The sequence below is a fragment of the Neolamprologus brichardi genome, chromosome 9, assembly GCF_056152115.1.
Source record: "Neolamprologus brichardi isolate AB-2024 chromosome 9, ASM5615211v1, whole genome shotgun sequence".
NCBI lineage: Eukaryota > Metazoa > Chordata > Actinopteri > Cichliformes > Cichlidae > Neolamprologus > Neolamprologus brichardi.
Window position 1 is genome coordinate 1720001 of NC_142112.1, and position 12884 is coordinate 1732884.

General features: G+C 38.7%; 1 protein-coding gene across 1 annotated transcript in view; it reads right to left on the reverse strand.

Moving 5' to 3' along the window:
* The window catches only part of reck (reversion-inducing-cysteine-rich protein with kazal motifs), a 67422-nt gene that overhangs the window by 36779 nt on the left and 17759 nt on the right, over positions 1-12884 (reverse strand). Inside the window, exons 2-4 of the mRNA XM_087845805.1 lie at positions 8618-8676; positions 6770-6844; positions 7-43 (exon numbers count right to left, since the gene is read on the reverse strand). Coding sequence (XP_087701931.1) covers positions 7-43; positions 6770-6844; positions 8618-8676 — 171 coding nt within the window. The remainder of the gene's footprint in view (positions 1-6; positions 44-6769; positions 6845-8617; positions 8677-12884) is intronic.

Genomic DNA, 12884 nt, shown 5'->3' on the forward strand with positions numbered 1-12884 from the left:
GCTTACCTGGAAGTGTAGAATTGATGCACATCCAAAGTTCATTCTATAAGACATAAAATGGTTAATGTCAGAGGTTATTAACAAAAAACCTTAATAACAGCTTTTATCATTCAGGAAGCATAATGATCAGATATGTAGCTCTGTTTTTCTCACACACCGTGGGTTTGTTAAAACAAACTTCAATGTTTGGGAGAAGACAGCACGAACTCTGGTAACTTTATAATTCTATGTGAATACAACATATTAGTCTGCAGGTCTTTTATGAAACTAAATGAAATTAGCATGTGATGATAATGTTTCTGGCTCGTTCCACCAACCACAGAGCGGGGCTTTACACTTTGGCTGAAGAGAGAAGGAAGCTGGTTGGATGTGAGAAAAATGTTGCTTTAACAAAAAACTGAACTAGTTATTATGTGGCCACTCTATAATATTCTTCATATTTATAATAGAGTGATTTGTATATATCAGTGCTATTTGTTAAATGTGTAAACTCTTGTATTATTTAACTACCTGAGTCTGTTACTGTAACCACATCATTTCCTCAGCGATTAATAAAGTTTTCTGATTGTGTTAATGTTTCAAAGAAACAATCAACCAATGATTTATCTGCACCTTTACACATGAATCAACATCAGGGGTCAAATATCTGTGCTCCCATGGCAACCTCAGGTGCAACAAATGACAGCTTTCTTTGGTGGATCCTCAGTCCTGTGTCAGAGCTTCTTATTGGGCTGATAAGGACACGTGCAGCCGGGTTCAAAGTTTGGCTTTGAAAACTTTCCCTTCAATAAGGTGACCAGCTTCCACTGCTGAGTAAAAAGAGACGGTTGTTTCCTCAAACCTACCAACCCCTCCTTTATCTTCTGTGTAGTCAGCTGTGCTTCTTGTACTGTTCACTATTGTCTCAGAGTGCTGATGAATATTGAAACGTGAACACAGCAAACACACAGGTGGATAAACAGGAGCTGCTCTTCTTGAACTACTCGACACTCTGTGTCCACTTTTCTCCTTTTTGATAAAGTTTCCATGAACAGCAGCAACTTTTTTATTGTTTCATTTTATTTTCAATTGTACAGCGAATACGTTTGTCACTACATTGAACGCTGCCTCCTCCCACCCAGCTGTGAACTGTTTTTACACTGAAGCTTCACAGAGAGGAACAGCAGCATCATCCATCACAGCGTGTTAATCAACCACAGACCCAGAGACAGTTTCAGGTCTGTGGAAAGCACAAAGTGTTTCACTCCTCACGTATCAGTACCAGCACTCAGGGAAGTTCATGATACAACAGTCAGTCACAAAGACTCAGAAAGGAGACTGAATATGAAAACAGGTCCACTGAAAGTGTCCATGTTTCTCTTCTGGACAAACGCAGTCATCATTTTGTCACATGACTCACACTGGATCTCACCTGGATGCACAGACAACCCACCTTACAATGTCTCAAATAAGCAGCTAGAGGAGCCTGGTCTGACAGACACATAGAGAATATACAGACACGTTCTTTGATCGTCCTCTGATCTGTTTCTTCACCGATCAATCTGACTTACAGATATCAGCAGGAGCTCGTGCAGCTCTGTTCAGTTCATTTTTTTTATTTCAAACATTTCAAACATGAGCCTTCACAATCATTACAAAATATTATTCCATTATTTGTTTGAAAAGGGGTTAACCCCGTTTTCTTCATTATTATACTTATTTAAAATCAAGTTTTTATATTTTACTTTAAACTGTTTTATGTTTTTACTGTCTTTCATTTCTTCTGTTAGACTGTTCCATAATTTAACTCCTGCAATTGAGATAGACATCGTTCTTAAAGTTGTTCTAGCACTTTGTATTTTTAAATTCCATTTCCCTCTTAAGTTATACCCACCTTCTCTTTCTATGAACAGTTTACAGATTTCTTTTGGAAGCAATTTATTTCTTACTTTATACATTATTTGCGCTGTTTTAAGCTTCACCAAGTCTTGGAATTTAATAGCTTGCATTTTGACAAAGAGTGCATTTGTATGGTCCCTGTACCCACATTATTTATTAATCTAATGGCCCTTTTCTGTATTACAGTTATTGTTTGTGTGTTACTTTTGTATGCGTTTCCCCAGACCTCTACACAGTAGCTCATATATGGCAGTAGTAAAGCACAGTATAATATGTGCAGTGCTTTCTGATCCAGCATATGCTTTGCTTTCCCCAGGACGGCAATGCCCCGTGCCAGTTTCCCCCGAACATAAGTAATATGTGGCTTCCAACAGAGCTTGTGGTCAATGATCACCCCAAGAAATTTTATTTCATTTACTCTTTCTAAATATACATTGTCAACACATGTTTCTACTTTGATGTTTCTCTTTTGGTTTCCAAACAACATAAATTTGGTTTTATCTAGATTCAATGATAATTTATTTATATCAAACCACTTCTTTAATATCGTTAATTCCTGTGTGATCATCTCCAAAACCTGTGGCAATTCCACACCTGAACACAGTATATTTGTGTCATCTGCAAATACAAACTTTAAAATCTCCGATACTGTGCAGATATCATTTAAGTACATAATAAACATTTTTGGACCCAGTACTGAACCTTGAGGTACTCCACAAGCTATATCCATCAAATTAGATTTATATTCATTTATTTGTACATATTGTTGCCTATTCCCTACATAGCTTTTTAACCATTCCAAAACCACTCCCCTAAACCCGTACTTTTCCAGTTTTTTTAATAGAATTTCATGATTAACAGTATCAAACGCCTTCTTTAGATCTAAGAAAACGCCGAGCGCATACCTCTTATTATCCATACATTCCGTTATCTTTTCCATTAAATCTATTAATGCCAAAGCTGTTGATCTGTTGCTTCTGAACCCATACTGACTCTCTGTCATTAATTCATATTTTTCCACAAAACTGTCAAATCTTTTTATGAAAAGTTTTTCCAGTATCTTAGAGAACTGGGAGAGTATTGACACTGGTCTATAGTTTGTAAAATGATGCCTTTCACCGGTTTTGTAAATGGGAATAACTTTAGCAACTTTCATTTTTTGTGGAAAAACTCCTTTTTGAAACGACAAGTTGAATATATATTTTAATGGTTTTACAATACCATCAATAACTGTCTTTACTGTTACCATATCAATATCATTCCAGTCTGTACTGGTTTTGTTCTTAAGTCCTCTAACTATGTCATAAATCTCTTTCTCTTCCACTGCTCTTAAAAACATTGAGCTACTATTCCTTTCAATATTTTCACCAGTGTCCCTTTCTATTCCATCAACCTTTATTTCTTCTGCCAGTTTTGGCCCTATGTTTACAAAGAATTCATTAAAGCCATTTACTATCTCTTCCATGTTATTAATACTTCTTGTCCCTTCTATAAAGTACCCAGGGTAATCATTATTCCTTGATTCATTTTTGATTATACTGTTTAATACATTCCATATATCTCTTGTGTTATCTTTATTGTGTTCTAACCTTTTAATGTAATACTCTCTTTTACAGGATCTCATTATATTAGTTAATTTATTTTTGTAAGTTTTATACTTCCTTTCAGTTTCTATTGTTCTCTTTTTTATGAATTCTCGATATAGGGTATTCTTTTTTTTACTGGCATTTTGTAGTCCTTTAGTCATCCATGGTCTTCCTGCATAGCTGTGTTTCCTATTGATTTCAATTACTGGGCAGTTTTTATCAAGTAATGTGTTAAATGTTCTTAAAAATCCTTTGTAAGCTTTATTAACTTCTGTTTGTTCATATACAATTTTCCAATCTTGCTTTAAAAGTTCATTTCTAAGACAATTTAATGTCTTCTCTGTTCTTATTCTTTTGTAAATAATCTTATGTCCATCATTGTTCACTTTATAATGGCAATTATAAGATGCAAAGACTGGTAAATGGTCACTTATATCATTGATTAACAGCCCACTTTTTATATTTCCTTCTATTATATTTGTAAATATATTATCTAATAGAGTTGCACAATGAGATGTTATTCTGGTCGGTCTTGTTATCAGTGGAAATAAACCGATGCTGTACATGGAATCAATAAATTCTTCTGTACTCTTATTATGATTTGGATTCAATAAGTCAATATTAAAGTCCCCACAAATAAACATTCTTTTCTGATTTATATTTGTAAATAAGTCCTCCATATTATCCTTAAATATCTCAATCTTAGATCCTGGTGTTCTATATATACAACTGACAATTAGGTTTTTCCTTTTTTCCACACTTATTTCCACTGATAAACATTCCATCACTCCATCAATAACAGTTGTCATTCTTCCCATTCTTTCGTACTTTAGGTTTTTATCAATGTAAAGTGCCACCCCACCTCCTTTCTTGTTGATCCTGTCTACATGAAGGAATTCATATCCATTTATTTTAAAGTCTTCTTCTTTTCCAGGAGTTATCCAGGTCTCCGATATGGCTATCACATTGAATGGCTGTTCAAACTGTGTTATGTAGTCTTTGATGGATTGAAAGTTTGCATATAAGCTTCGACTATTAAAGTGAACCATTGTTATACCCTGATCTACCTTGAATTCATTTTTAAGTTGCTCCTTTGTATAATAATTGCATTCATTTGTCTTATTGTTAAAGAAATTACAATCAGGATCTATGTTGCTGTCATACATCAATGTCTTATTTTCAATATCTATATGAGTTGTTAGTTGAAACTTGTCAGACATCTGCGTTGGTTGTGCACTTGGACGGTCCCATCATATTCAGCACTGCTTTGCATTTATCAGTTATATTTTTCTAGTTCCGTCATCTCTTTGATGACTAGAACCTTAGCCTGCTCTGGTGTTCCATTTAACTTAATGAATATTTTACAGTCTGACGTCCAAGTTACTGTATTTTCTTCTGTTTTCTTAATATTCTTGCTTGTCTTGCAATGTCTGCATTTTTCTTGATTAGGTGTTCATTTAAATAAACATTTGTTCCTTTTAGCTTTCTTCCTTGCTTGAGCAGTTCTTTTTTCTGTTTTCTATTAACAAAACGAATGATAATGGCAGGTATTTGATTTTTGTTTTTCCTCAGAAGAGGATGGCATCCCTCAATATTTTTATTGTCCATTTCGATACCTTTGCTTTTAAAGAAGGCCAGTACCTGCTCTTCCAAAGAGCGTAGCTCTTGCTCGGGTGGCTCCCCTCTCTCTGATGCTGCTACCCTTGCATATGTCTGATGCTTGGTTTCCAGTCCTGTCACTATCACATCATTTACTCTTGAATATTCTTCCAGATCTGACACTCTGGCATTATCAAAGGCATCAGTGCAGAATGACAGGAGCTCTACCACACATCACCTGTCCCCTGGTATCCTTTGGTGTGAAAGCACATGAGACGTGAATAATCTAATTTAGTTGTGCAAAAGAAAAAAGAAGCAAAGCTAAGGACAGTAAGGTTACTGGAACAACATCAAAGATCATAATCTCCATAATCTGTTCTGCTCTCAGAGATTTCCACAGTTTACTAACTGAAAGGGCAGAGGGCAGCTTTAGACTCAAGCTGTTTGTTTGAGCTAACAGCTTGAGTCTAACAGAGTTATTTTAATGAGTAACTATGTAAAGATCCAGAGGATTCACAGCAACATAAGAAAGGATAACATGTGTATGAGATGATGAGGACAGCGCTGGGCGTTAGCTGAAACCTCTCAGGGAGACCACGACGAGGAAAGTCAAATTACATGTGAAACACCATCAAACTGAACCTGCCTCCCAGTGTCCCAGTGTCCCAGTGTCCCAATGTCCCAGTGTCCCAGTGTCCCAGTGTCCCAGTATCCCAGTGTCCCAGTGTCCCAGTGTCACAACATGTCAGTGAATCACCACACATATGGTGACAACACTGAAATACTACTACTTTTCTCAGATGCATCTGTGGTCTGAATTTCAAAGTCCTTCATCGTCTTGTTCTTGAGTCGCATTAACCACGCTGTCCACGCTGCCCCGCCCACCAGCCCTCCCAGCTGTTTACAGCTCAGGACTCCCTCACAAAGTCTGCAAACCCATTTTGTTTTTAGCAAACAGATGCAGCAGAATATACTTTTGTAGCAACAGCGTCGGTTGCAGAGCATAAAAATAAACCTTTGTCAGTGAGTAGTTCATGGTTTGTTTTAGTCCTTCGCAAGTTGTCGAACTACAAGAATGCTAGAGAACATGGGCCGTAGTTCAGAGTTATTACTGGAGCCTGTTTGCATTATAAGCCTGCCTGCGTGGGCCTAAATTTAACGTACATACTAGTCATTTGTTTTTCTTACTGTAATTAACAACAGCTCCTTGTGCTGCAGCTGAACATCATCTATTCGTTTGAGCTAAATTGCACAGCTCTTGGTAGAAAAATGAACTGAAAACAATGCAAATGTTGTAAATGATCCAAACAACTAACCACACGATCAGGACTATTTGGGGACCGGGCTCACGTGCAGCAGCTCTGGCCCTAGATCTTCTAGGTACGCTCCTGCATCCTATAAATTCTGTTGTACTGGCTTCTCATTAACTTCAGGGCCAACTGTACCAACTGTACTGTGCCCACACACAACATGCATCCACACAAACTCATGTCATGTCAGTTATATTGCAGAGATGCTGATATGAGTCTTCTGCAGAAATTGTGCCTATTAGAGGCAAAATATATACAAGTTACTCTGTCAGGCTAATAAAAATTTTCTAAGCGTTACACAATCAAACCTTATGACACAACACAATCATGAGACAAGGCTTCCAATAGAAACCATGTTGTTGGTTAGTGTACGTGTAGCTGCTGTATGTGACTCACCATAGACTCTGGACAGTAACCAGGTAACCTCTGCAGGAGATGCTTCAGACGCGACTCACTCTTTATAGTGGTGAGCTGCAGGGAAAAACCAAAATCATGACTTTATATAACACAAATCTGGATCAGCTGGACCAGGTGACCCTATATCTTCCCTTAGTTATGCTGCAATAGTTGTAGGCTGCCGGGGATTCCCATGATGCATTGGGGTTTTCTTCTTCACTCACTATGTGTTAACAGACCTCTCTGCATTGAATCATATCTGTTATTAATCTCTGTCTCTCTTCCACAGCATGTCTTTATCCTGTCTTCCTTCTCTCACCCCAACCAATCACAGCAGATGGCCCCGCCCCTCCCTGAGCCTGGTTCTGCTGGAGGTTTCTTCCTGTTAAAAGGGAGTTTTTCCTTCCCACTGTCGCCAAAGTGCTGCTCAAAGGGGGTCATATGATTGTTGGGTTTTGCTCTGCATGTATTATTGTAGGCTCTACTGTACAATACAAAGCACATTGAGGCGACTGTTGTTGTGTTTTGGTGCTGTATAAATAAAATTGAATTAAAGCTGGTACATGGTTAGTTCGGCCTCAAACCAGTCTGGGTGGGACGAGGCTCACCACCAGGTGATCTCAGCAGAGCGTCTCTGTCAGAGCAGTGCTTGGTGTTTTGGAGATACTGTGACTGAAAGTCAATAGTTAAATTTATATTTTCTGAAATCTTTGAAGGTAAAAAAGTTTTACTTAAAAACAAATAGTCTAAGGAGTTTGGAAAGAAAAGCGTCTGGACTTCTTTAAGTTGCTTGAAGACGTTTCACCTTCATTCGAGAAGCTTCTTCAGTTCTAAGGTCAAATGGTGGAGAGTCCCAGATATAAACCTAGTGGGAGTTTCCCCCCACAGAGGGACAAAAGGACCCCCTGATGATCCTCTAATCACCTGAGCCAAGGTGTGGAACTGGGTGTGGGTCCCAATCAGTCCCAATCTGGGACTCTCCACCATTTGACCTTAGAACTAAAGAAGCTTCTCGGATGAGAGGTGAAACGTCTTCAAGCAACTTAAAGAAGTCCAGACGCTTTTCTTTCCAAACTCCTTAGACTACAATGACCTGGATGACTGAGAACCTTCACAGACTTAAAAACAAAAACTAATACTAACCCTTCCAAAGACTACTTCCCTTTTTCTGCATCTTTCAACACTTTATTTCAGCATTTTCTGAGCTTTTTCTTTACTGGTTTTCAACTTTCACTTGCTGGTCAATAAGATCACAGTAAGGTCTACTCGGCATCTCTCTTGAAACCATCACCCCCCTCTCACCCCTCACCCACAATTTCCCCAGCACCTCCTTAAAGTGCTAAAGCAGCAATAAAACTGTAACACTCAGCTGCTTTTTGCTCGATGCAAAAGCCTCTTTCACATTTCCTTTACTCCTCTTTGACATGAGGATGGAGAGCAAGTGTCACCTTCTGTCAGTTAAAAAAAGTTGAGACTGAAGTTGATATTTTGAACTTTGACACAATCTGATTTGATCTGAGTAAGGCTTGTTGTGGGATCAACGTGGTGCTCCATTGGTAGTGCGTTTCAGGACCTTAGGGAGCAAATGATAGCCCGTCTAACTGCAGAGAGCATCTCCTGCCAAATGGAGGCAGTGTCCAAAGTGTGTGGTCCAACTGGTGCTGTCTGGGAGGGGCATGACAATCCTTTACCTGGTCTGGGCCATTTGTAAGCCAATCAGCATTTGACCTACGCCCAGCTGAGCTAAATGCTGTTGGGAGGACTGCAGGTAGCACATTTACTTGGTTGAAAACCTGTCATTGGACACAGCCATGAAACAAGCATCTATGTGTTTGTGAATGTTCTTACCTGGCCACAAGCTTCTCTGCAAGGTGAGAATTCGGCAGCATGGTGGCAACAGGAGGGATCTGCAGACAGAAGTTAGAGTCAGTTAGAGCATCATCAGTGTTTGGTTCACCCAGAGCTATGGCTCTCACATGATGTCAAGTCACACTGCTGTGGCTGGAGGCAAATCCAGGGATTTTATGGCATTATTTTTCCAACTGTACTGGGGTAACGCCAGCTGAGCCAAGTTAGTTAGCATAGTTACTAGGGATGCAACGATACCAATTTTTTCAAACCGATACGATACCGATACTTGGATCTGAGTACTTGCCGATACTGAGTACAAAAACCGATACTTCTACCACACACACACACACACACACACACACACACAAATACAATTAATTGGAAGACAGGTTTTATTTTATTCCCTGCCGATAAAAAATAAAATCTTAATAAAAATGACCACAAAAATAAAATTTCAAGTGAAAAATAAGCACTTCTGTTAAATTATTGCAGAGTCTCCACATTGTAATTTAACAATGGCACTGTCTCGAGCTTTCAGAATAATAAATAAACACTTCTGTTTGGAATAAAATAAATACAAATTAGGTTTGAGAATAAAATAAACTTTTAAATTATTGCAGAGTGTCCATATTGTAAACAAACAAACAAAATAATTATTATTAAATAAATAATAAAATATAAAAAAATTATAAAATAAATAATAAATAAAATAATAATTGGCCCCCTAGTGGCCAATCTAAAAAACTACAACAGAAATGACCAGCCACCCTCTGATTAATGAAATAAGTTAGTATCGGTCCATGGTATCGGTTAACTTTTACGAGTATGAGTACACACACATTTTACAGTATCGGCCCCGATACCCGATACCAGTATCGGTATCGGTGCATCCCTAATAGTTACTGGATGTCAGGATTTCTGAGAGTGTGATATATTAAAGCCCTAGAATGACACTGAGCAGGTTAATAACAGGGAGAACAGATGATTACACAAACCACCAACCTAAGAAGATAAACTGACAGCACGTGTGAGAGTTACCTGCCTGATAGCTTGAACTGGGATCCCAACAGCACCGAGCCCCAGTGAGGTCTTTGTCAGTACAATTTGCTTAATGCTACGATGGCGCCATCAAGTTAAAGAAGCACTTGGACTGTTAAAACAACAAAACGCAAAGAAAACAAACTCAAAAAACAAAAACTGACCTACTTTGACAAAGAGTCCTGAATTTGAACAAGAAGCTCGACTGTTTGTTGGATTACATGAACGTGGTTGACAGCGGTCTATATTAGTGAAATAGATTCAACTGGATCCACGTGAGACGATGACGTCTCCTGACACTTTCCAATCTCAGAGTGACTTTGCTGCACTAACCTTCATGCTATACAAATACATTAAACTGGTTGGTTGAGATGAAGCAGACACCACTATGCACTGGTGTGAGTATTTAAGTGTGCTTCAGAACTTTTGCTTGGAACTGGTTTCCAGTTGCATCCAACCCTTACATCGCGAAGCCCATCAACGCATCAGGTTCAGTGGAACAAAGCGCGTGGCCACTGTGCTCTCGAGAATAGCAGAGTGACCAATCACCCTTTCCCATCTGGCAATCTGACGTGTGAGTCTGGGTTTGGCAGTTGCTAGGACAACAGTAATGGTCTGTACAGTTTGGTAGCGGGGGGATTGGCGTGGGCTTGACCCACTTAGGTCCAGTAAACGTGCTCTGCAGCGTTTCAGTGCAGATAGCTGATAACACAGAGTGACTTACTGCTTAAGAGAAAGCATGAAAATAGCTCAGTGGAAAAGTCATTGTTGCAGCAGGGCAAGTACAGAGGTGACCCCCCCACCCCCCATAGACTGTGTTTTTGTTTTCACTTAACGTTCTGTCACTAGCTAACACAAACCTATTAGCAACAACCAACAAATCAACCCAGAGACGTCACTGCACAAGATGCTGTTACACATGAAAAACTGCAGCACTTATTTCCTAAATCCTGCTTCATCCACAGTGTTACATCTGTGACAGTCTTTAGGTGTAAGTTAGCTTTAACATCTGTTTCATGCCCACTTCAACCCCTCCAAACCATCAAACACATGAACTCACTGGGAGCAATTTATGTTTCAGTATCTTGTCCAAAAATACTTTTGCCTGAAAGAGTTAGGATTACATGAGTTAGGATTACATGAGTTAGGATTACATGAGTTAGAATTACATGAGTTAGGATTACAAGAGTTAGGATTACATGAGTTAGGATTACAAGAGTTAGGATTACATGAGTTAGGATTACATGAGTTAGGATTACAAGAGTTAGGATTACATGAGTTAGGATTACATGAATTAGGATTACATGAGTTAGGATTACAAGAGTTAGGATTACATGAGTTAGGATTACATGAGTTAGGATTACAAGAGTTAGGATTACATGAGTTAGGATTACATGAGTTAGGATTACATGAGTTAGGATTACATGAGTTAGAATTACAAGAGTTAGGATTACATGAGTTAGGATTACAAGAGTTAGGATTACATGAGTTAGAATTACAAGAGTTAGGATTACATGAGTTAGGATTACAAGAGTTAGGATTACATGAGTTAGGATTACATGAGTTAGGATTACAAGAGTTAGGATTACATGAGTTAGGATTACATGAATTAGGATTACATGAGTTAGGATTACAAGAGTTAGGATTACATGAGTTAGGATTACATGAGTTAGGATTACAAGAGTTAGGATTACATGAGTTAGGATTACATGAGTTAGGATTACATGAATTAGGATTACATGAGTTAGGATTACAAGAGTTAGGATTACATGAATTAGGATTACATGAGTTAGGATTACATGAATTAGGATTACATGAGTTAGGATTACATGAGTTAGGATTACATGAATTAGGATTACATGAGTTAGGATTACAAGAGTTAGGATTACATGAGTTAGGATTACATGAGTTAGGATTACAAGAGTTAGGATTACATGAGTTAGGATTACATGAATTAGGATTACATGAGTTAGGATTACATGAATTAGGATTACATGAATTAGGATTACAAGAGTTAGGATTACATGAGTTAGGATTACATGAATTAGGATTACATAATTTAGGATTACATGAGTTAGGATTACATGAGTTAGGATTACATGAGTTAGTGCAGTGTGTTTGTGCAGGTGCTCAGTTCAGTTCTGACGTACATGAAGGCCACGGCATATTATTCAAATCATTTCATTTCTTTTACAGACTTCAAAGTGCAAACGTGACACTAAAAGTGAGAAAATGAGCAATAACATTATTTGCAGTGCTATGTGAAAAACAAACCCATCGTGTCTACACACATGGCTGAAAACATGTGCATCACTCAGCTAAATACTAGAATAACTACTTGCCTCACAGCTAAACTATAGTAACCGGGGGTACTGACACTGCATTCATCACAGCCTGTGTGACGCTACACACTGCTTGTTTAAAACATGATGAGAAGCACATTCTGTTGTATCCATGGCCTTGTTTGGTCTTCCAATCCTGCACCAGCCAGGAGCTTCCTATTGTTGCGCCCTCCGTAATGACCACGGTTGGCAGGCATGATGAGATGTGAAAGAAAGTGAGTGAGCTGACAGACGTGAAACAAATGATCTGTAGCTTTGTGTGTGTGTGTCTGTTACACTTGTGTCTAAAGAGGAGATGTGTGCTGTGAGTGTGTGATGTGGAGAGCTGCGCTGTAACCTAAAAATTGCAGCCTTCATGGTAAAGTGTGATTTATGTGGCCGTCCTGAAATGATGAAGTGTCCTTTAGGTTTACTGAACAGTAACTGTTTCTCTCTTTGAATGTGTACGTTTGATGTTATACATCCTCTCAGTATTTCTAAAGCTACATCCACAGTTTGGCCTAATGACCTCAGAACAAATAAACTCTTGTTCACACACAGATTTTGCAAACAATGGCAGGTGATGTAATAACTGGAGGGACTGGGAAGGGCTGATGGCTGGCTGTTAAGCGGTGGCCCAATTTGAGCTTAGCATCCACACAGGAACCAGAGTCCTCCACAGAGCCACACTGTTCACTTCAATAGCAGTTGGAATAAAATACACTGTAGAGCAGCGGTCTCCAACCTTTTTTGCGCCACGGACCGGTTTATGCCCGACAATATTTTCACGGACCAGCCTTTAAGGTGTCGCGGATAAATACAACAAAATAAAACTAGTACCGGTACTGAAAAAAAGAAGATTTATTCATAACACACGTGAAAAGACCCAGGAAAACCGAGTAAAC